At 45.9% G+C, this 23,175-nt stretch overlaps 1 protein-coding gene across 3 annotated transcripts in view; it reads right to left on the bottom strand.

Moving 5' to 3' along the window:
• Positions 1-23,175, bottom strand: part of HAAO (3-hydroxyanthranilate 3,4-dioxygenase) — a 79,916-nt gene that overhangs the window by 16,154 nt on the left and 40,587 nt on the right. For all 3 annotated transcript variants that reach the window (XM_034764465.1, XM_034764466.1, XM_034764464.1), the window contains exons 5-6: positions 22,830-22,919; positions 21,857-21,900 (exon numbers count right to left, since the gene is read on the bottom strand). In XM_034764465.1, coding sequence (XP_034620356.1) covers positions 21,857-21,900; positions 22,830-22,919 — 134 coding nt within the window. The remainder of the gene's footprint in view (positions 1-21,856; positions 21,901-22,829; positions 22,920-23,175) is intronic.

The following is a 23,175-nucleotide window of genomic DNA, read 5'->3' as shown; positions in this document are numbered from 1 at the left end:
GAGAGAGAGTGCACAAACATGAGAATGACTCTATAGCATGGTGGCGAGAGCACTCATCCAGGATGTGGGAGACCCAGCCTCCAGTTCCTCTGCTCCAATGACTTTTAATTAGTTATCCACAGTGGAACAGCTTCAACAGGAGAGATTGAGAGAGCCCCACATTGCAGGCAAGGTAAACAGGCATTTCATTACAACCTAACAACCAACTGAGTGTCTCTTATCCCCGAATGGCTTTTGTTTTGATAGGACTGATTATGGATGGTTTGTTCTCTTGCTTTAACTCCTCTCTAAGCAAATGGGTCTCTTGATAGTTCCTTAACATTTGATGTGCTAATGGGACTATGAGACAAGTAGCAAACACAAATTAATTTATTGGGGGCAGTGGAACACACAGGCAAAATGTAAAAAGACAGTACTTTCAAACTAGACAGCCAAAAGCATTAGTATATTTATCCCCCAAATGCCATATCATTAAGTGGAACATCAACTTTAATATTTTCATACATGTCCTAATATTGAAGAGCTTTGTTTAAAGAATTTAATAGGTCCATTTTTATAGTTCATTACTATTAAATATTCATACTGTGAAAATTCAGTGTGAAACCATTAGTGTTAAACTCACTGTGCTTTTTACAGCTTTGGCTGATAGTGTGACGATATGCTAAATTGACAAAAACATCAGGTTTACTGAATGAATTTATAAAAGAAAATGACATTTTTTGGAGCAGGTCAGTTTCAGATAAACAATGAAGACTAGGTCTATGTGGCTCTGCAAAAGGGATTTAGTGGAAGGGAGGGGATTGGTTTCAAGAAACTTCCATAACTTCAAACCGTTGCATACGAGTAGTTCCAGTCTGTCCTTCCTTCCAGCTTGCACTTCAAAGGAGACAGGGTAGGGCAGCCTCTCTTTCTCCATTGAATGGTGCAATGTGTGTGCATGCTTCAAATTGTAAAAGGCTTCAGCAGGGATGACTGGCCTACAGTGTCCCAACACTCCGGCAGGCATTGAGTCTGTGGCCTGGTCTACACTACGCAGTTAGGTCGACATAAGGCAGATTATGTCAATCTCATCATGTTAGTGTCTACACTTGTCCCACCGATGCAAGTGCCCTACTACACTGACATAATAATTCCACTTCCACAAAAGGCATAGGGCTTATGTCGGTGTAGTTAGGGTGATAGTGTTTGTGTAGATCAGGGGTCTCAAACATGCGGCCCGCAGGGTGATTTTCTGCGGCCCGCGAGCCCCTTGCAGCCCCCCCGCCCTCCCCCAGTGTTTACCAGAGCGGCGGCCGGACATGCACCGGGAGCAGGGCAAGCTCCCTGCCTGCCTGCCCTGCCCTGCGCCGCTCCGGGAAGAGGCTGGAACGTGGGGAAGGGGGGGGCGGAGGGGCTGTGTCTTTCTGTTGCTTTAGGCAGCGCCCCCAGTAGCTCCCATTAGTCGGGAACGGGGAACCACAGCCAATGGGAGCTGCTGGCAGCGGAACCTCAAGCAACAGAAACACACAGCCCCTCCGCCCCCCTTCCCCACGTTCCAGCCTCTTGCGGGGGCAGGGCAGACAGGCATGCAGGCAGGGAGCCTGCCCTGCCCCCGGTACGCGCCGGGCCAGATCCTGCCCCCCGAACTCCTCCTGCAGCCGAACCCCCTGCCCTGAGCCCCCTGCCGTACCCTGCACCCCGACCCCCTGCCCTGAGCCCCCTGCTGCACCCTGCACCCTGACCTCTTGCTGTACCCCTCACCCCTCCTGCACCCCACACCCCAACTCCCTGCCCTGAGCCCCACCACACTCCACACCCCTCCTGCACCCCCTGGGGGCAGGAAGGGGGCAGAGTTGGGGTGGGTATTTCAGGGAAGGGGTTGGAATGGGGGCAGGGAAGGGGTGGGGCCTCATGGAAGGGGTGGAGTGGGGGCGGGGCTGAGGGCTGCCGGGGGGAGGGTGTGTCAGTAATGCGGCCCTCGGGCCAATGTACTAGTCCTCATGTGGCCCTCGTGGTCATTGGAGTTTGAGACCCCTGGTGTAGATACTGTTACTTACATACGCAGTTGGCACTTTTGTCGACAAGAAAGCTGGGCAGCTAGAGCCCAGCTGTCCTCTGCTCCCCTGGAGAGCTGGGCAGCTGGACCCCACTCCTGGCTGGGAACTGGGGCAAGAATGAACGCCACTCCTGGCTGGGAGCTGTGAAATTGACAAGGCTGCCCAGCTCGTAGTGAGGAGTGGAGAGGGGGGCGAGAAGCTGGGGCAGCTGGACCCCACTCCCTGGGGCGGCCAGAAGCCCCAGGAGGATTTTCCCCCTGGCATGGAACGGGAAGGTTAGAAGCCTTGGGTGGCTTCCCCCCACTCCTGGGTGGGGGGAGGAACAGGGAGCTGAGTAGGGGGCAGCCCACTGGGAGCCCATGAGCCTGTGGGGCAGCAGGGCTCCCGGCAGGAAGCTACCAAAGGAGCTGAGAGCCCGGGCTCTCGGCTCCCTATACTGCCCCTCTTACTGCTCCTGATGAGGACATGTACTACCAACCCAAGGAGGGTAGTGTGGACATGCACCACTGCAGTAATTACTGCGGTGGCTGTAAGTCGACTTAATATAGGTCGACTTACATTTTTAGTGGAGCCGTACCCTGAGTGAGACACGTTGACTCTGGGAGCTTTCACTGCTGCCCTCTGCATGCTCACCGCTTTATGGAGATACCTATCTCATAGAACTGGAAGGGACCCCAAAGGGTCATCGAGTCCAGTCCCCTGCCTTCACTAGCAGGATCAAGTAGTGATTTTTGCCCCAGATTCCTAAGTGGCCCCCTCAAGGATTGAACTCACAACCCTGGGTTTAGCAGGCCAATGCTCTTTCACCGGGTTTACATGCCTCAACTTTGTCATTATTTGCATTAATAAGTTGCTGTTTTTCTGGTTTTATTGAGCTTCTTTAGCTATTTGTACAGCAACAATAGTGTTTAAAAATAAATATCACAGGACTTCAGTAATAGCATTGTTAATGCAGGCCATTTATGTTACTTTAAAATCAACATCACTCGGACTGGATGGGAGGGATTAGTCTACAGATAGAAGAGCATCGATCAAACTGTATCCAAATTTCTAACACCTCAAATTTCAAGGGAGGATGGTCTGGGTCTGGGTTTTTGTTCAGTCCATTATAAAAAATATACATCATTTGCAAAGATTAGTGATTTTTGGCTGCCCATTTTCAGACACCTGAAAGGAGCCTGATTTTCAGAAGACAGATGCTCAACAGGTCACTTTAAGGTATGTCAAGTTAGGCATCCAAAAACTGCAACACTTTATATTAAAAAAAAAAAAAAAAAGGCAGGCCCAAAATGTGGATTCGAATGAGTTTGGCTCTGGGTCACATCCAGAGTTTGAAATTTAGATCTGGAATTTTACTTCAAGCCTTTCTCTAGTTCATCTGAACCTTGTTTTGGTTTCTGAGAGTTCAGATCCCCTTGACCTCAACCCAAAACTTTAAATAAAAATATTGATGAAAACAGCACATTTTGCCCTATTTTGGCATTTAAATTATGCCAAACCACCAAGTCTCTCATGGCTTTCATCCACCACTAGCCTGGGAGTACCTACAACTCAGGCTAGGCTTGGGCCGTTTGGATTCTGTAACCTGGCAAAACCTTGCCTCGTTATGGGTTTCATTACAAAAAGCTCTGCATGCAGCTGACTCAGAGTCCAATTCAGCCCTGGCGCAATGCGTGCATGTTCTAGAGTCTTCAGTGGGAACTGCATTTGTGTACACCAGAGCTGAATTTGGTTCATACTCTCCACTGGCCCTAGAAGCAAGACTTGCAAATTCACTCTTGCACCCAAGTGTTCTGTATGGCCAAGTAAATCTGAAACTACATCTCAAAACTAGCTTATGCTTTAAGAGACACTGAAAAAAACTCTGCTTATAATTCAAATGGCAGGAGTAATATTGCTTTCACACTCCTTGTATAATACTTCTGCGTTGGCCACAAATGACTATATCGCTTATATCGCTTCTGTTTCATTCTGTTACAGGCAACAAAACAAGTACATTTTCAGCAACCCTCTCTGAGATGTTACTAAGGAAAGGAACAGTCCAAGTATATAAAATTTGATAAACTATGTTATGGAAAACTTCATAAACTGTGAAACCAGCTACATGCACAAACTCCCATGGTATCTTACTAAAAGGGCTTATGAGAGAGAATACTGTTAGGTGAGATTCTGTGCTGTTGCTTTAGGAGGCGCAGCCTAGCAGTCATAGCTTTAAGCCATCTTTGCACACTCCTGTCTAATAGGGTTGCCAATTTTCTATGCACACAAAGCCGAACACCCTTGCCCTGCCCCCCCTCACCCCTTCTCCAAGGCCCTGCCCCCCACTCACTCCATCCACCCTCCCTCTGTCACTTGCTCTCCCCACCCTCACTCACTCAGTCATTTGGGAGTGGTGGAGGGCTTTGGCTGGGGATGAAGGCTCTGGTGTGGGGCCACAGATGAGGGATTTGGGGTACAGGAGGGGACTCCGGGCTGGGGCGGGGGTTGGGTGGGAAGGGGTATGAGGGCTCTGGCTGGGGGTGCAGACTCTGGGATAGGGCTGGGGATCAGAGGCTTGGAGTGTAGGAGGGTGTTCCGGGCTGGGACCGAGGGGTTTGGAGCGGGTGAGGGGATCAGGACTGGGGCAGGGGGTTGGATTGTGGGAGGGTGCAGGCTCTGGGCGGCGCTTACCGTAGGCAGCCCCCGGAAGCAGCAGCATGTCCCCCCTCCAGCTCCTATGCGGAGGTGCAGTCAGGCGGCTCTGCATGCTGCCCCGTCTGCAGACACTGCCCCTACAGCTGCAGAGCCAGCACTTGGAGTGGGGCAGTGTGCGGAGCCCCCTGGCTGCCCCTACACATATGAGTCAGAGAGAGGACATGCTGCCTCTTCCGGGAGCCGCATGGAGCCACACAGGGCCGCCCGGCGGGGGGAGGGGGCAAGTGAGGCAATTTGCCCCAGGCCCAGGGCCCCACAGGGGCCCCCACGAGAGTTTTCAGCGGGTCTTCGGCAGCAGGTCCTTCAGTGCCGCCGAACACACCCGGAGCGAAGACCCGGAGCTTCTTCCGCTCCAGGTCTTTGGCGGCAATTCGGCAGCGAGGGTTCCTTCCACTCTGGGTCTTTGGAAGCAGTTCGGTGGTGAGTCCTTCACTCGCTCCGGGACCCGCTGCCGAAGTGCCCTGAAGACCCGGAGTGGAAGGACCCCCGCCGCCGAAGACCCCAGGCCCCCTGAATCCTCTGGGTAGCCCTGGAGCCACAGCAGGCAGGGAGCCTTAGCCCCACTGCGCTGCTGACCAGACTTTTAATGGACTGGTTAGCGGTGCTGACCGGAGCTGTCAGGGTCCCTTTTCGACTGGGCGTTCCAGTCGAAAACCAGACACCTGGCAACTTTACTGTCTAAGTGAGAGCAGGCTTTGGGCCATAATGCTCTCCAGAAACTCCACATATCTGTGTGCTGTGCCCCCCACAAACCATACCCCCTGTCCCAGGGCTTGAGCAGGGAGGTTAGGAGACACGAGTGAGCGTATTTTAGCGAATCTGTTTAGGTGACAGCTATAATTCCATAACTTGGCATATGTTAAGATTTAATTGTTCCTGCTAACAATGAGTTATATCCTAAGATTCTTTACCCAGATATGTAAACCAAACTCCCCTTGCACATATCTCCCATAAACACTAATCTTTAAATAATGTATATAACTCCAGACAGCTGCATGGTAATTGATGCAATCAAACGCTATTCTAGACCGATTATTTTACTGACAATGTCAATTAAATATCTAGGCTAATGTTTTCAAAGTGGGGTGACAACTAAAATAACTGTTCTGATGATCCAAGGTGCTTGAGTGTTCAGTTCTCAAAACCTCAATTAAAAAAAAACAAACCACCTGTTCTCAGGACAGCACTTGAGCACATGTTTAACTTTAAATCAGTGCAATGGGTTTTAAGCATATGTCTAACTGCTTTCCTGAATTGGGATGGACTTAAACATGTGTTTAGTGATTTCCTGAATCAGAGCCTAAGTGAAGTCAGTGGGAGTTGTAGGTGTACAATACCTCTGGAAATCAAACCACTTCATCAAGTGCCTGAATATGGACTCAGGTGTCTAACTTTAGCCACCCAAGCTTGGAGTATATTAGCCTTATTTCACTTTGTCTTTTTTATTTCATTAAAATCTCTCTCACACACACACACACTTACACACGCCCATCACAGTACAGTATCTAGGCACAGGCCTAAGTGTTCTAAAGTGATTAGTAATTTAAAAGGGACCTGACTTTCAGCGGCTGGATGTTCAGCACTTTCTGAAAATCAGGCCAACTATCTCACATTGAGCACCCAAAAACCGAGGCACCTAAAATCACTAGTCGATTAGAAAACTTAGGCCAGGGTATTTATGCCCATCTCACTGATGTCAAGTACAGCTGCTGAACCATCCATCTGAAAATACAGCACTTTGGCATATATTTTTCTGTGTAATTATACGTGTTTTTGTGGCATGCCTCAAGGATTATCATGGGTAATAATTTATTAGTGTTCATATAACAATGTCTTTGCACATTTTTTTTTCATGTTACTACATCTATGCTGCAAAACCTTTTCTCTTGTGTTTTTCTGATTCAGACAAAGAGGTTGATGAAGAGAACTTATAAAAATAAATTTAAAATACATTTTATTTAAAATTAAAAAAAATATATTTAAAATAAAAATAAAATAGGCCCATGTTTTCTCCTCTGCATAAGGGGGGGTGTAGCCAGCTAGATGAGGGGATAAGTGAGAACGGGAACTGTATGTGCTTTCTTCCTTTGCTCAGGTAACAAGGAATTAGGCCAGGTTTTGCTATGGCCCATTGTAAACTCTTCAGGGCATGGTGGGTCTGTATCACTGTGGTCAGGAATGCCAGGTAATACATATAGAAACTGTGGTGTAGTGTTCTGGGTGCAGGCCTAGAAATTGAAACTCATGGGTTCTATTTCTGAGTCTGCTATTGACTTGCTGTATGACCTTGCTCAATTACCTCACCCGCCTTGTCTCTCTAATATCCTAGGACCAACGTGGCGACGACAACATTGCATATGACCTTGGGCAAGTCCTTTTGTGTCTTTGTGACTTGGTTTCGACCTTCTGTAAAACGTGGATAATAATACCTACCTCACAAGGGTGATGGGAGGCTTAAATAATTTCTCTAAAGCCCTTTAGATCTCTGTAAGGGAGGGGCTTGCGAGGTGCAAATTATTATTATTACTCTTAAATAGCCCTGGGTGTGGGTAAGGCAAAAGACAGCAGATTGATTCTCTTGCTGCATAGTCTGTTCTAGATGTTGCTGTCTGGGGAGCATTTGAAAAGAGAAGAAGGAAATTAACCAGTAAGTTCATATCCTCTAATAAGGTGACTGATCTAAGCTTTGGTTCTGGTGACCAAAGATTGAACAAAAAAAGGAAGAGCATTTTGACACAGCATTTTTGTGATTTCTCTGATGGTTTCATTAAATACATATGTGCAAAAAGGCAGCAATGGCTCAGTTCCCATGGTAAAGCATTAGGAGAGCTCTTTAAGATTATGGCTTGTGCTCTGCCTCACTTGGTGGAGTCTGAGCTGAGAGTATTACAGAACAGAAGAGATCTTTGTGTCTTGGGATTTTTTTTGGCGTGGGTTTGGTTGTCATTCGAGTGCACTGTGTTCAAAGAACTCCTCTGGGAACCCATGGTTCAGAAACCAGAGATCTGTAGGAAATTTAGAGATTTGGGATTAAAGGTTTTGTGAAAGTTTTTATATGGCAAATTATGTAAATAAATGTGTAACTCAGTGTTTTCCCCAGGAATTGAAATTAGGGTGTGTGTGTTTGAATTTACGGGGGGCGGGGGGTCAGGACTGATGAGAGGTGAGACGGTGAGGGTGAAGGTGAGCTGTATGGCACCATAGTAAAAACTGAAATGTTTCATGATCATTTTATTAGATTTAACTCATGTTTTAAAATCATCACACAAATTAAAGTTGGCTACTCAAGCCTTCTATGAAGCACTACATCTACATCCGTCTTGGTTTCTTGTTCTAATTTTGCACAACTCCGTTAATAAACTTCTTGAATGCAATGCATTCATCTTTGGTGGCTTCTCGTGTGTCCAGTACTTCCATTCCTTCAATCGATATGCTCATTAGTTCATTCACATGATCAGGCAGAAGGCGACTTCTTCTTTCAGAACACAAAATTCTATTCAATGATGAAAAAGAATGCTCAACTGTAGCTGTTGTGACTGGGAGTAGCAAGAGATGAATTTCTACTTCTTTCATCCCAGGAAACAAGCATAAATATCGGGTTGAGCCACTAGTGATGAGAAAAAAGAAGTTGAAGTCAAATCTTCATTCATTTGTCATATGATATTCCACTCTGTGTTCAAATTCTCTATTCTGTCCTGAGCACATGGCAGCCCCATTGCTGGTAGTGTCTCACTCCACTCAATTGTCAGTGTTTTATAGGACAGGCAGCTGTAAAAGCTACGTACAGGTTGAGTAGAATCCAGGAGTGCCACCAGCTTTTTTGCCGCCCTAGGCGGTGGAAGGTCCCGCCCCCGACAGAGGCGGCGGAAGGGCCGGCTGCCGCGGTCGCCGCCCCCCAAATGTTAGCGCCCTAGGCAAATGTAGCTTCTATTGCTGGACAAAGATCTACTACTCTTGTAGCAGATGCCTGGATGGCATTGTTTAATGACCCAAGTGGTTTCGACAGTAGACTTACAAGACAGAGGATGAATGTAGTAGCAAAAGTAATCCACCAGCCTCACTACTTGGATCCATCCCATCTTGGTAGATACTTTCCAAAGCCAGTAATAACGGCTAGCGTAATTTTAAGACAACAGCCAAGGATCGCTCATGAGAAAGCCAGCGGGTTTTCCCAGGTTGGACTAATTTGAACTTCAGTCCCACGGTATCTTCTATATTTTCCAAGATATTCAGTCTTTTTGGACTTTTGCTGAAAAACAAATATAATGAAGACATTAACTTTATAGCTTTTTTTAATGTCTTTTGAAGAGTCTGCATCATGTACTAGTGCTAGTTGGAGTAGATGGCCATTGCAGTGTGTATAGGAGAGATTAGGGTTACACTTTTCTCTGAGCAAAGCTTGTACTCCACCATGTCTTCCAGGGAAGTTTGCAGCTCCATCAAATGCACAAGCAGCCATCTGTTTGCGGTCCAATTGACAACCGTTTAACTCTTCTAAGATGTGGGTTGTCGCTGATGTGTCTTCTATAACTTGAACATCTAGAAATGCATCTACTGGCCTATCACTGACATCAAGATAATGTACACAGTGACTTAATGTTTGATGCTCATTTGCATCGGTGCATTTATAAGCCATGTATGCAAATTTTTTGAATGTGGTCTGAGAATTCTTCACTTTTTCAACTGTTGAGTCTTTCACAGTTGCACCACATGCTTCTAGCCAGTCAGTTGAGTTTCTTGCAGAAAGATAGTGAGCATTTGCTGGTCTTGTTCGGAACCAGTGTTCAACTTCAGGATGAACAAGTGACAATGCACTTAACATTGGCCTCCAGTTTGTAGTGCGTGGTATCTCTTGCTTATATAGAAAGTATGATGCCACTGCCATGTTTGTTCGCATGAACTGTGTTGTGTCTCACATTGTTAATAGCCGCAACACTCACCAGTGTTGTCCTTGATCAGTGGAGACTCAGAGTTCAGAGGTGCTTTCACATGAGTTCACCTGCCAGGTGGGGGGCAAGAAGGCACCTTGCTTGTTCCTCCAGCTGCTCACTGTTTGCTTTGGCCACTGTTGTTCGTTGTGCCACTGTTAACTCCATCGCTCTGTTGCCAATGGCCCTGCACCGTCACCTTCTGCTGCCACCTGCCACTGTGACCTTTGTGAGTTGGTTTCTTGAGGTTTCACCCAGCTCTCAGTGATTTCTGCTGAGCCCTCAGTGAGGGAACCTCGCTACTAGTGCAGATTGGGCTGTTTCTTCCACAGAAACAGTCCTACAGCAGGTCTAAGCACTTAGGCCTGGTCCACACTAACCCCCCATTTCGAACTAAGGTACGCAAATTCAGCTACGTTAATAACGTAGCTGAATTCAAAGTACCTTAGTTCAAACTTACCGCGGGTCCAGACGTGGCAGGCAGGCTCCCCCGTCGATGCCGCATACTCCTCTCGCCGAGCTGGAGTACCGGCGTCGATGGCGAGCACTTCCAGGATCGATTTATCGCGTCTAGACAAGAGGCGATAAATCAATCCCAGAAGATCGATTGCTTACCGTGGGACCCGGAGGTAAGTGTAGACCTACCCTTAGACCTGATTATCAGGATTTCAGCTGTAGTGATCACTTAACAAAACAAAAGGCTATCTATGGAGCCTAATCAGCTCTGTCTTTAAACAGTGGAGAGGGGCAAGTCAAATAGTACTTGTGACTCAGGCAGACCATCAAGCAAAACATATTTCCCCACCCTCTCTTGATGCCCTCAATCTGCACAGGGTAAGTACAGTTCTACTGCCCTTTACTCATACAATAAGAATAACATTTCATTACCGCCCCCCCCCTCCTCCACCCTCCCTCTCCTGCATTCAAGTGATTTGTAACCCAATCAAAATCTATCACTTGGGCAACACAGCTGGGTTTGCTGGATACCTAGGTAGATTAGGTGTGAATGTAAATACAATCTGGTCCTGAAGCCTTTCCCCCACCCCCAGCTCATCACTAGCTGTCAGGGAGAACTCATTTAGACTTCGCTTACAAATCATCATTTGAAATTATTAGGTTGGCCAACATCACCGAAATGAATGCACTGACATTGTCATAAAAACAACTGCTGTTTAAGGAAGCTAGTCTATGTTCATACTTTTCAAATCTATTATACTTTTCCAGATACATGTATTTTCATACACTTTATATGCTTTTAAAGTGTGTATTAATGTTTCAATTTCAATTCAAATTTCCAAACAATCACTAAATTGACAACACTGCATGTAACTAGTTCACAAAACTGGGAGGGGGGCTGCTGGGGAAATTCGGGGCGGGAAGGGTGTAGGGAAATCCCTGGTGTAACTCGATTTAAAAAATTACTCTCCTATGTCCTTAATTTAGGACAATCATGGCCCATCCTTTGGGTCTATGCAGGAGAATATGACCATTTATTCCCATATGTTGGCTGCACATATTGTGGGTAGCTTCATGGTGGGGAGAGCAGGCTCCATAGAGCTTCTACATCCCCGCCCCCATATGGGGTGTGGAGTGAAGCGGTGGAGCCTTGGTCCCTCCCTCCTCCCCTATGCACTAGTCAGCTCTGCTACACTGACATGTTCTGGGACTATACAGTGCCAGGTATAGGCCTAGCACATGGCTGGAGGCGGGGAAAACTGGGAGGCAGACTGTGAATCAATGAGTCACAATCTGCTTCCTAGGACAGTGCAACAACATGCTGCTCCTTGTCTGGGGACCGTGACAAAGCCACCATTTAGCTCTTAATTAAAAATTGCACTCTACTGAACTTCTTGATGTGTAAATAAGTGTTTTTTTTTTTTTTTAAATCAACAAACTACACACAGGCTTGTTTTGATAGAAATATTTTGCATTTTGATAGCACCTGCCAAGTGCTCTACATACAGCAATGAATTTCACCCTCCCAGATGCCTGGGGGTTAGGTAAGCATGATCCTTACTTTACAGATAGGAAACCTATTCATCAGCCCTGATCCGTGGACAGTCTCCCACTCGTCTCAAAGGCTCAGAAAGATTCCAACCTTTACATTATTAATTATGGATGCCATCATTTTGGGTACCCAGTTTGTCACCTAGATTTTTAAAACTGGGCATCCGAAATTGGTGGCCCACTATTGAATGATTAAATGGCTTGCCCCCGCCATACATACAGTCAGTTGATGAGCCACCAGGTCACATGACTCCCAGTTTTATGACTTACCTAAAAAGAAGGGGTGACTGGGGTTAATTTACATTCTGTCTTTTAAACTGTGCTTCTGTTAGCTCTTGCAGCCAGAATGCTACAGGTAGACTGACATCTGGCACTCCATTCAAACACCTTGTCTTCTCATGCTCATATCTTTGTGAAAAGAATTTTCTCTAGGACTCAGACTCTGTTCAGTCTCAGCTCTTTTTAGAACTGAACTTTAGACTTATTGTTTTTTTAATGTGAAGTGAATCCTTTTAGCCATTTTTGAACAATGGGAAAGTGGAAGCAAAATACATTCTTGACGTTTAAAAATTAGATTTTTTTTTTGCTTACCAATAACTGAACAAACCTGCAAACGTGGCATGAGGCCAAGCCTCCATGAAGAAGTGTCTGTTTGCTTAGCAGCAGATTGTCTGTCTCTTCTAGAGCTGCTCAGTTTGCATGCTGCGCTATTACTGTGAATGGTGCAGCCTGCCCCCACAGGTGCAGCCAGATGGAGGGGTAGGATAAGGGGTTTGGTATGGTCACATATTTCATGCCCCCTGTAGGGCATTAGGAGGGACAGTGCACTAGCACTGGATCTGCTATTATGTCTGCCCGCCTTATTGGAAAAGTCCTACAGAATTTAGTAGAAAAATCTATCGTATCTATAGACACTTTGACTCTTCCTATAGGATTTCTTATTTAGACATTTATTATTTTTCCAAGTGCCCAGAAGTGTGCTAGTTACAAAACAGTTCCTGCCCAGAAAAGCAAAGTCTTGGTTGCACATGCCGCTACTAGTAAGGGACAGATACACACCAGGGCAGGAGAAAGGGGTGGGGAAGGAAAGGACAAGGGGGACAGCAAGATCACATGATTACTTGGTAAAGCATGTACATATTTAGAGGGTCCAGTTCATTCCTTCTACTTATTGTTGACTGTGCAGCATTCATGAGTTTTAGGAGGGACTGAATGTGGCTAGGGGAGCTGGCATGGCAAACAGGTTTGGGGGAGAGTTCCAAGAAGAAGGGGCAGTGTAGATGAAGGGGTGTGTGTGTGTGTGGGGGGGACTATGGACAAAAAAGGTGAAAGGGGTACTGAGGCTAGTATCTTTGCCAGAGCGGAGAGAGTGGGGGAAGATGCGAAAAGAGACCAGGTCTGAATTATAGGCAGGGGTTGAATAGATAATATCTCACAGAATTCTGAAGTTTTCATGGCCCCAACTAGTTTTAATCCACCCCAGAAAAGTGATTACTGGTGTGAGTTTAACTAGCCCAACTTGAGTGCCGCTTGGCTGGGACTTGCACAATATGCAGAGACGTGGGTGTTCCCAGCAGCAAAGCCACTTTTTATTCATCTGCACACTTCAGTCACTGTTTTGAGCTCATATATTAGACAATGAGAGAGGATTAACTGGTCACAGAAGAGAATTGAGTAATCCAGCCCAATGTGTTGGTGGCCTTTTAACTCCCCTCTCCTTCCTCCATTAGTGTAATAGCCAAGCAATCATTATCTTAAACTGCTTCAGAGCCAAAAGATTGTCAGGATTAATGTTTTCAACATCTGGATCATTTTAAATTTTTTTAAGTGTTTATATGGGATTAAAGTGGGGTTATTTTAGGGTGCGGAAAAGGAAAATGTAGGATATTGGTACAAGCTGTTTTTAATAATAACTGCAATTTAAAATATTACTTTATAGTTTTTTTTGCATATACAGTATGAGCATAACACTGGAAAATACAATTTCCATAGGAAAACTTGTTTTTGTATATTTCAGTTGGCTCAACTATGATCTTTAACATATTTTCCTGAGTTACACAAGTGCAAATCTGATGAACTTGAACAGAGTTACTCTAGATTTATTTGATGTAACACAGCAGAATTCTTCCCTTTGGAGTTTGATTTTTTTTTTTAAAGTTGTACAGTTTTCATTTAATTGAACCAATAAACTGTCCACTGGCCAGTTATCTTTCTTATTTAGCTCTCTTTATTTATTTTTTATTTTCAATTAACTGATAATTGCACTTAAATTTATGTGTGCTAAGTCTTAATGTCTCTAAGGATTGTGTCCTGGAAATAGTCCTTGCTGTAAATCAGGTGGCCTGTTGCATAACATACAACTGGGCTGTGCCTGCTGAGAACAGGATTGCACCCCTCTTGACTTGTTTGATTTCATGCTCTGCTGGCGCAAGATTTCCTCCAAGGTATTAGCGCTTGTCTAAGCACAAAAATTGCACCAGATTAACAAAAGGTATGATGTTAAACAAATGCAGCTTTGTAATGTGGACACTCATGTTGGTTTAAATCTGTCTTACATTGGTTTAGCTCACATCTATAATTTATATAATACTTTTAGTTAAACCAGTGCAAATTTGTGTGTAGACCACTACATTATATCTTTTCCACCCTAACTTGATGAGTAAAGCACACAACATTTCATACTCGTTAATATATTTTTTTGTTTTGTTTTCGCTATGCTGAGTGATTACCAAGAGCAAAGATTTGGTTATATACTAACCAGGCTTTGAAGCCAATACTGCAGTTGTTCCATGCACTGGAACAATGGAAGTTGTGATGTGACAGCAGAACCAGGCTCTTTGTACTATATTCTTCTATAGCAGGGGTAGGCAACCTCTGGCACGCATGCCAAAGGCGGCACGTGAGCTGATTTTCAGTGGCACTCACACTGCCTGGGTCCTGGCCACCGGTCCGGTGGGCTCTGCATTTTAATTTAATTTTAAACAAAGCTTCTTAAACATTTTAAAAACCTTATTTGCTTTACATACAATAGTTTAGTTATAGATTAAAGACTTATAGAAAGAGACCTTCTAAAAACGTTCAAATGTATTCCTGGCACACGAAACCTTAAATTAGAGTGAATAAATGAAGACTTGGCACACCACATCTGAAAGGTTGCTGACCCCTGTTCTATAGCCATGATGATGTCCTCATAAAGCCCTTTAGTGAAGTTCATTAAACTTTAGGTTTCAGAGTAGCAGCCGTGTTCGTCTGTATCCGCAAAAAGAACAGGAGTACTTGTGGCACCTTAGAGACTAACAAATTTATTAAAGCATAAGCTTTCGTGGACTACAGCCCACTTCTTCGGATGCATCCACAAAAGCTTATGCTCTAATAAATTTGTTAGTCTCTAAGGTGCCACAAGTACTCCTGTTCTTTTTATTAAACTTTAGGGGGTTTCTCCCTTTTTCTGGAAATGGAAGCACCTAAATTATCTGAGGAAATTCTGACAAAATTTCCATCCCACCTGGAAACAGGTACCAGATGTCTTAGAGAGTCGGTTGGCATAAATTTTTGAGCCCAGATTTTAAGTGTGGATCATTTCAGGGAACACTGGATAAGCTTCTGAACCTTTATTTGCTTTTGTAAACCAAATCTCTGAAGCTTTTCAGGCACAACCATTGCTGGCCATTACTAGTGATTAGCAAACACCAAATGCCTGTCTACACAGTACATTGGTCTACACCAGAGGAGTGTAAATTCTAGTGTACATTAACATGTCACACACTAAGTAGCCCATGTGGAATCTGCTGGTGCACACTAAAAGTTCCCAAGTACATGTTAATATGATATTGTTTGAAACAGGACTACATTACCGTGCACTAGGGAATTTTAGTGCAGGCCAGCAGGGTTTACATGGGCCAGTTAGTGTGCGACATGCTAGTGCACACTAGAATTTACAGCCCTCTGGTGCGGACAAATGCACCATGTAGACATGCCCTTCATTTGGGTTTGGTTCAAATAGGTATCCGAGGTCTCGGATGATTATCTGAAGCTTATTGAACAGATCTGAACTTTCTGAGTTTGCAAAACTGGGATAGCACTGTCACATGATCAGATTTTCTGATGAGATTTCTGGCACTTTGGCTTCCAGCTGGAAATCCCAAGTGAATAAACTCCCATGGTTATTTTGGCACTTACAGTTCCACATATCATGACTGTGATAATAAAACAAATGTATTTGAAACCTTTCCTTGACCCCAAATCATGGGTTTTTTAAAAACATGTTTAATTCTAGATGTAACCCCTTTGGGATTTAGAGAACAAACATGGCCCCTTTTAAATCCTTTTCCTACGGGGGCAGGAGAAGCAGTGAGAGAAAGGAGGGAAACTCCAGAGAGAGAAGGGCCGCCGCCCACAGGCCCTCACAAAGTGAAGCAGCAGAGAACCTGCCTGAAGTCTGGGAAGGACAGGGTGGCTGATCAGGGTAGGGTGACCAGATGTCCTGATTTTATCGGGACTGTCCCGATATTTGCTTGTTTGTCCCACATCCCGACCGTGTGCGGTCGGGACACTGGACAAACAAGCAATTTTGCCCTCTCGGAAGGATTCTCGCACACACCCCCCCCGCGACTCCTCCCCTTCCTTCCCCCATTGGCTCCCTCCCCAAATCCCCGCCCTGGCCCTGCCTCTTCCACATGCATGTGGCATTCCTCCTCCCTCCCAGGCTCGCTGCTGTAATGGTGGCATAAGCCTGGAGGGAGGGGGTGGTTGCTGGCTTCCAGTTCCTGGAGCTGGTGAGTACGGGCACCGGGCGGGGGGACTGGCAAAGGAGCTGCTCCCCCAGGAGGGAGACAGGGGGGTGGCTCTGGACCCCGGCAGCGGCGGGGGAGAGCGGCTCGGGGCCGCATGAGTGGCCATGTAAAGTTTATTGGCTTGGGAGGGACCCCGGCCGGCTCCTCACCCATGTAGGGGGGTAGCGTCCCCGCCCCGCGCCAGCATGTCGCGCCGGCCGCTGCAGGCCAGGTAAGGAGCCGAGTCTCCCCCCCCCCCTTCATCCTGGCTCCTCAGCTAAGCCCCCCGTCGCCCTCCTGGGGGAGCAGCCCCCTTGCCAGCCCCCCTTGCCCGCCCGGTGCCCGTACTCACCAGCTCCAGGAACTGGAAGCCGGCCACCACCCCCTCCTTCCAGGCTTGCGCCACATTCCAGCTGCAAGCCTGGGAGGGAGGAGGAATGCCGCTCAGCTGAGGAGCCAGGACGAGGGGGGAGGGAGGGATTCAGCTCCTTACCTGGCCTGCGGCGGCCGGCGAGACATGCTGGCGCGGGCTGGGGACGCTACCCCCCTACAGGGCAGAGCGAGGAGCCAGCCAGGTTTCCCCCACAGCCAATAAACTTTACGTGCCCACTCACATGGCCCTGAGCCACTCTTCCCCTGCCGCTGCTGGGGTCCGGAGCCCCGCGCCTCTCACTCCAGCGGCTCCTTCCCCGCGGGGTGGCGGGACGTTCCGCATGTGCCCGGGGCTCTGGGGGGGGGGGGGGGGGGGGGGGGGGCAGCGGCCGCGATGCAGCCGGGGCCTGCTAATTCCCCCAGCACCTGCAAAATGACTTGTTTTTATTTTTTTTGCCCCCCCCCCCACGTCCTGATATTTTCTGTCAGTGATCTGGTCACCCTAGATCAGGGACATCCCAGGACAGGAGCCAGGAGCACTGTGCCAGGGAGGAATCACCTGAGAAGGACAGGCCAGAGCTGGACCCAGTATCACGGCTGCCCAGAGCTGCATGGGGCTGTGAGTACTGGGGCGTGACTGCATTGGGAACAAGGATGGAGGCTGCTAGCTAGTTAAGTGGGGAAGTGGTTGCTCTGTGTGGCTTTGCAGAGAGCGGCAGAAGAGGGCACTGGAGGGGTTTGCTGGGGAAAGTTTACTGGTGCCGAAGACGACCAGGAGCACCCAAGACTCACCACTGGACTGGAACTTTGCTCAGGCCTCCTGAACTCTATGTGCAGACACATTGCTTGGTGTCTGCTCCTTTCCCACTGTGCTACCACAGGGCCTTGGTTTGGATGCAACCCTCTTTTACTGCTCCCCCTATATTTCCCCTTGTTGATTTTCTCCTCTCATCCCTCTGTAAATAAATATTTCCCTTTCTTATATCCATTGTACTTTTCTGGTGGGTGTGTGTGTTCACTCTGGGGGGTTTGAAACAGGTGCCCCTGGGGTGGAAGGGATTTTTCCTGCTGCATTCCTGCACGCGCATTCTCTTGGCCAGAGCTGCCTGCAGAGTAGACTCCATCTTGGTCATGAGGGCTCTAAAGTTATGTAATTCTAACAGACCCCGGTCGTCGGCGGACGGGATTGAACCGGGGATCTCTGGAGCTTAGTGCATGAGCTCTACTGCCTGAGCTAAAAGCCAACTGCCTATTAGCTACGGCAGACTCATTTCTCTCTCTCTCTCTCTCCCACACACACACACACTCACTCACTCACTCACTCTCTCTCTCTCTCAGTGGTCTCAGTGCCACGAGAGGGGACAGACCACCACACCCAGGAGGAGTGTGGGTTACAGTTACATAGAAATAAGAGGAGGGGTTCTTGTTTACATAAGGGGTGGGCAACCCAGCTTTTATCACCATATGGAAAAACTTTAGGTTAGTGTAAAGCAATGTAACAAGTAGTTTCACAGAAGGAGGCCTGAGGTCTGCATGCAAAAATGTGTGAGCCATTTTCAAGGGCAATTTAGACAGGCACCTGCACAGTTTCTTGCGTGCATAATTTTGCTCACTTACTGCACACACAGATGTAGGCATTCTTTTAAAATTTATCCCAAAGGGTTATTTTTACCCTTGCATGTACCTTTGTAAATCCTGATTTCAGTAGGATTGCCTTAGTGTAACTGAGGCCAAAAATTGGCCCAAAATACATAAATAACCTAGAGAAAACTTAGCTCAAGACAAAAATAGTTATGGAGTGATTGACTCCATTCATAGCTTTCCTGTATGAGAGAGCTGCTATCAGGACTTTCTCTGAAGATTTTTCTCTTGCTGCTTTTACCTTTTCTATTTCTCTGTCTCTCTGCAGAGGTTCTGGAACAGCTGGGACTCGTGGAGATGAGGCTGAGAGAGCTTTTGCTGAAGCCTTATTGCTGCTGACTTAGAAACAGACTGCTCGCCTTGCTTGAAATACACCCCTTTGCCCAGGACCTGCGCAAGATTTGTGGACCACTTAAGTACCTGGGGCTTAAATTGGCTTTGCATACTGCACGCATCTTATGCTGATCCTTGAATTGCACCACGGAGAGAAAATTATAGATCCCAGAGGAAATCACAGCTCTGGGAGGAAGAACAGGAGTACTTGTGGCACCTTAGAGACTAACAGATTTATTAGAGCATAAGCTTTCGTGGACTACAGCCCACTTCCTCTGGGAGGGTACATTCTCCATCAGCGGACTTTTTGTTACTAGCTTACCCAACCCTCAGTATGGCTTTGTGCAGGGTCTGATACACAACTTCCACTGAGTTTAATGGGAGTTTAGTGGTATGTGTGGCTTTTTTTTCACAACAGAAGCTGTTTCTGGAAGCTTTTGTTTATTACTGTCTCTGAGAATCGCAGATCAGGAGCACTGAGCTGTTTACCAGGCTGAAATTTTGCACAGACTTTTTCTGATTGCCTTTTACTGGGGGCAAGAGCAAAGCCAAAAAACAGTGAAAATATTTGTATTCTGGATTCAGTTGCTAAATCCAAGTGGGAAACCATTCAGGGGAAAAAAGATGTAATGAGCTCAGAACAAATGTAATACGCTTAAGTGCTTAATTTTTTTTTCTTGAAAATATCTCCTTTGGCTCTAATTAAACTCTCCCTAGACTCTTGGGCTTTGGAGGACTTTTGAACAGCAACAGAAGAAAGATCTTTCTTGCTAGATTTAAGTAACAATTTCTTGCAGTTCTACGTGCAAATCTTCAAGAAATATTATGGCATGTGACAGTCTAGCCTGTGGTTCTTACTTTCTGTGAAAATACTGCCAATGTTAATATTTAGTATTCTACATTTTTTTTTTCCTGATCAATATAATTCACTTGTTCCTGAGCTACAACCTCCCAGTTCTGATGGGGAAGGGATTTGCTCAAATATATCTTACTTGTGTTTATTGGGAATCATTACAATTACCAAGAATGGACGATGTGTGAGAATGGGGATATTATTTTATTACAATGCCACCTAGAGGTCCCAATTGAAATTAGGCCCCCGTTGTGATAGGCACTATACAAGTATAAATTGAGAGAGAGTCTCTGCCTTAAAGAGATTACCGTCTAAATAGACAAACAGGCAAAGAATGGGAGAAAAACAATCCTCGTTTTACTGATTGGGAAGCGAGGCACAGAGAGATTAAGTGATTTGCCCAAAATCACACAGGAATCCTGTGACAGATCTGGAATTGCGCACACATCTTCTAAATCCTAATCCAGTGCTTTAACCACAAGGCCAGACTACCCTAGATCCCAGCTCTACAGTCTGTACTTGTTGGGGACTGGGAGACACCGGTGTTAGAATAAACTGGTTTGTTTATACTATGAGGTAAGTAGCTCATGAGCTTTTGGGAAGACAAAATTTGCTTCCCATGAAAGCATGGAGCCCTCCTCTGTCAGAAACCCACTTGCCAGGAGTACATGAGAACACAATACTGATGCTGGGTCTGTCATGTAGCTCTTGTACATGGTAAGTTTCAGGTCAGGCCCTTGTATCACATAGGACTACAGAGCTTCCTTCTCCGGGAAACACCAGAGATGTGTTCATTATAAGAACATTCAATGCTGTGCTTATTCTAGCTATTACTAGCTCAGATAAGGTATGTTACACGTGACACCACCTAATGGCTGAATGGTAGAATACAGTTTAGCATTCCATTACAGGGTCAGACTTGCATCTGAAGAAGTGAGGTTCTTACCCACAAAAGCTTATGCTCCCAGTACTTCTGTTAGTCTTAAAGGTGCCACAGGACCCTCTGTTACTTTTTTCAGGGTCAGATACAATACTCTTTATGCAAAGTTTTCATACTCTCTAAGCCTATGTCTATAGTTAAAATGCTACAGCGGCACAGTGGTAGCACTACAGCTGCAGCAGTTTTCCTGTCACTGTATTTAATCCACCTCCCTGAGAGGCAGTAGCTTGGCAATGGAAGAATTCATCCCTCAACCTAGCACTGAATACATTGGGAGTTAGGTCTGCATAGCTACCTCTCTCTGGGTTGCTGGGGGTCCTCAAAGAGAAGTGATTTGCACTCCAATGGGAGGGCTGACTTGATCAGATTAGTGACTTAAGTACCCACTCTAGAGCAACACAACTGCAATCAGCACTGGGGCTTGATCTAAGGCCTAGTGAAGCCACTGTACTTCAATGGAATTTGGATCAGGCCCTGAGTGACCAGAGAGTAAGTGCCCTTTCTCTCAGACAGGGTTGCCAGGTGTCTTTTTCAACTGGAATGCCCGGTCAAAAAGGGACCCTCGTGGCTACAGTCAGCTCTGCTGACCAGCCCATTAAAAGTACGGTCAGCAGGGCTAAGGCAGGTTCGAATCCCAACCCACTGCCTCAGCTTGGAGCCCCTTCCTGCACCCTGAACTCCTCATTTCTGGCTCCACCCCAGAGCCTGCACCCCCTTCCACACCCCAATCCCATGAGCCAGTCCAGTGAAAATGAGCGAGTGCGTGAGGGTCGGGAGAGCGAGCGACAGAGGGAGGAGGGATGGAGTGAGAAGGGGGGGCAGAGCAAGGGTGTTCAGTTTTGTGCAAGTAGAAAGTTGGCAACCCTACTTTGAGTGTGGATAAAATACACAATCCTGTGTAAAGGAGGAGAAATAACAGTGCAGTGTGGTGATTTGATTTACTAAAACTCACTCTGGCTTGCATGATGCTCGAACAGTGTGGAAGCAGAACAGAGTTTCTTGGATCTTGCACTATATAATTCTCTAAATCGTTCATTCTGATGTCCTCGCATGAGCAGACTAGGTACTTATGCCGCTCATACATATGCATTTTTCTTGTCTCTGGTGCAGGGAAAGAGAATTGCTATTTTTCCTTCCAAAGTAGCTTTTATTTACAGAAGCAGCGAGAAAGGAAAAACAGAACTTCCTTTTAGTAAAATAAGTTTAATTCAGTTAAAATCATTGCTGCTTAATTAATCAGATGTAAATTAATTTTGTAATTGGGACAGTCATTTCATTACCTGGATTTGGTTTTCCAGTGTGATATTGTGTTGAGCTGAAAAACCTGCAATAATAAACATTAAACATTACTAAAACCTAATGTTCACATTTTGAAGGCTGAGATTATGTAGCAACATAGCCTATGAAGTTGTGTACTACCATAAGCAATCTGCAAAATAGATAAGGTCAGATCCTCAGTTGGTGTAACTAAACATAGCTTCATTGACTTCAATTGTGCTATGCCAATTTCACCAGTAGAGGATTTGGCCCTAAGGCACTTTACAACCCAAAGTCATTCATACAATAGTCACTAAACATTTTGCTGACTTCATGTTCTGCAGCTCTAGGCAACTGCCTTGCCATCCTAATACAAAGCTTGCCCTGCTAGTTGTTCACCCTTTATGAGAAGACAGCAACTCACTTACATCAATGGACAAGTTTACATGTTGCCTGGAGACATTTGCTTTTCACATGCTCGAGCAAGTTTAGCAAAACACTGATTATCCATTAATAATACCCCAGTGGAAGTGAGCAGGCCTTTTTAGTCTTACCGGCAATTCCAAAGAATTAGTTTCAGGAAGGAACTGTGGTGGGGTTTTTTTGTTTTTGTATTTTTAAGGTTTCTCTCTGTATTTTAAAAGTTCAGGCAAACAAAAACAGTCAAACAAGCAGAGCTAGAAAGTCAAAGTAGCCAAGCCCCCAGGCTCGTTCTACATCCCCTAAAGATTATTAAGCACGGCGCTAACATCAATTCAGTGTTACAATGAAACTTAATTCCTCTTACATTAAACATCTCCCCATGCTCTGTCTTGGTCCAGTGCTCTGCACAGGGTATAATTCTGTAAGGTGTGGAACACACGACTCCCATCCACTTCAGTGGCAATTGTGCATGCTCACTACCGTGCCAGAGGTTCTCTTTGTAGGATGGTGACTAATTTTACAGTTAACACTATTCAAAATGCATCATAAACAGAAAAGTAAATACAGACTTACTCTTGGATTATCGGTATAAGTTGTGTGCCAAGATCCTCACAATGAAACCATCTTTCAAACAGGACGTTGGTTGATTCTCCAACATAATATCTGACAAAGTAACAACATTAGTAAATCATTCCATTGCATAATGGTTATTTTCTAAAAAAAAAAAAAAAAAAATAGCATCTTTAGAGTTAATGCAATGAACTATATTTTATTAATAAGTACAGTGCATTAGAGGGACAGTGTTTTCTAGTGGCTAGCATGGAGAGTCAGGACTCTTCGGTCCTATTTTCGGCTCTAACAGTCTTGCGGAGCAACCTTGGATAAGTCACGGAGAGTGGGCGCCACAAAGGGACTGAGG

Source organism: Trachemys scripta, chromosome 3 (assembly GCF_013100865.1).
Source record: "Trachemys scripta elegans isolate TJP31775 chromosome 3, CAS_Tse_1.0, whole genome shotgun sequence".
Lineage (NCBI taxonomy): Eukaryota > Metazoa > Chordata > Testudines > Emydidae > Trachemys > Trachemys scripta.
The sequence above is the reverse complement of the archived record's forward strand: the minus strand, read 5'-3'. Positions and strand labels throughout refer to the sequence as shown.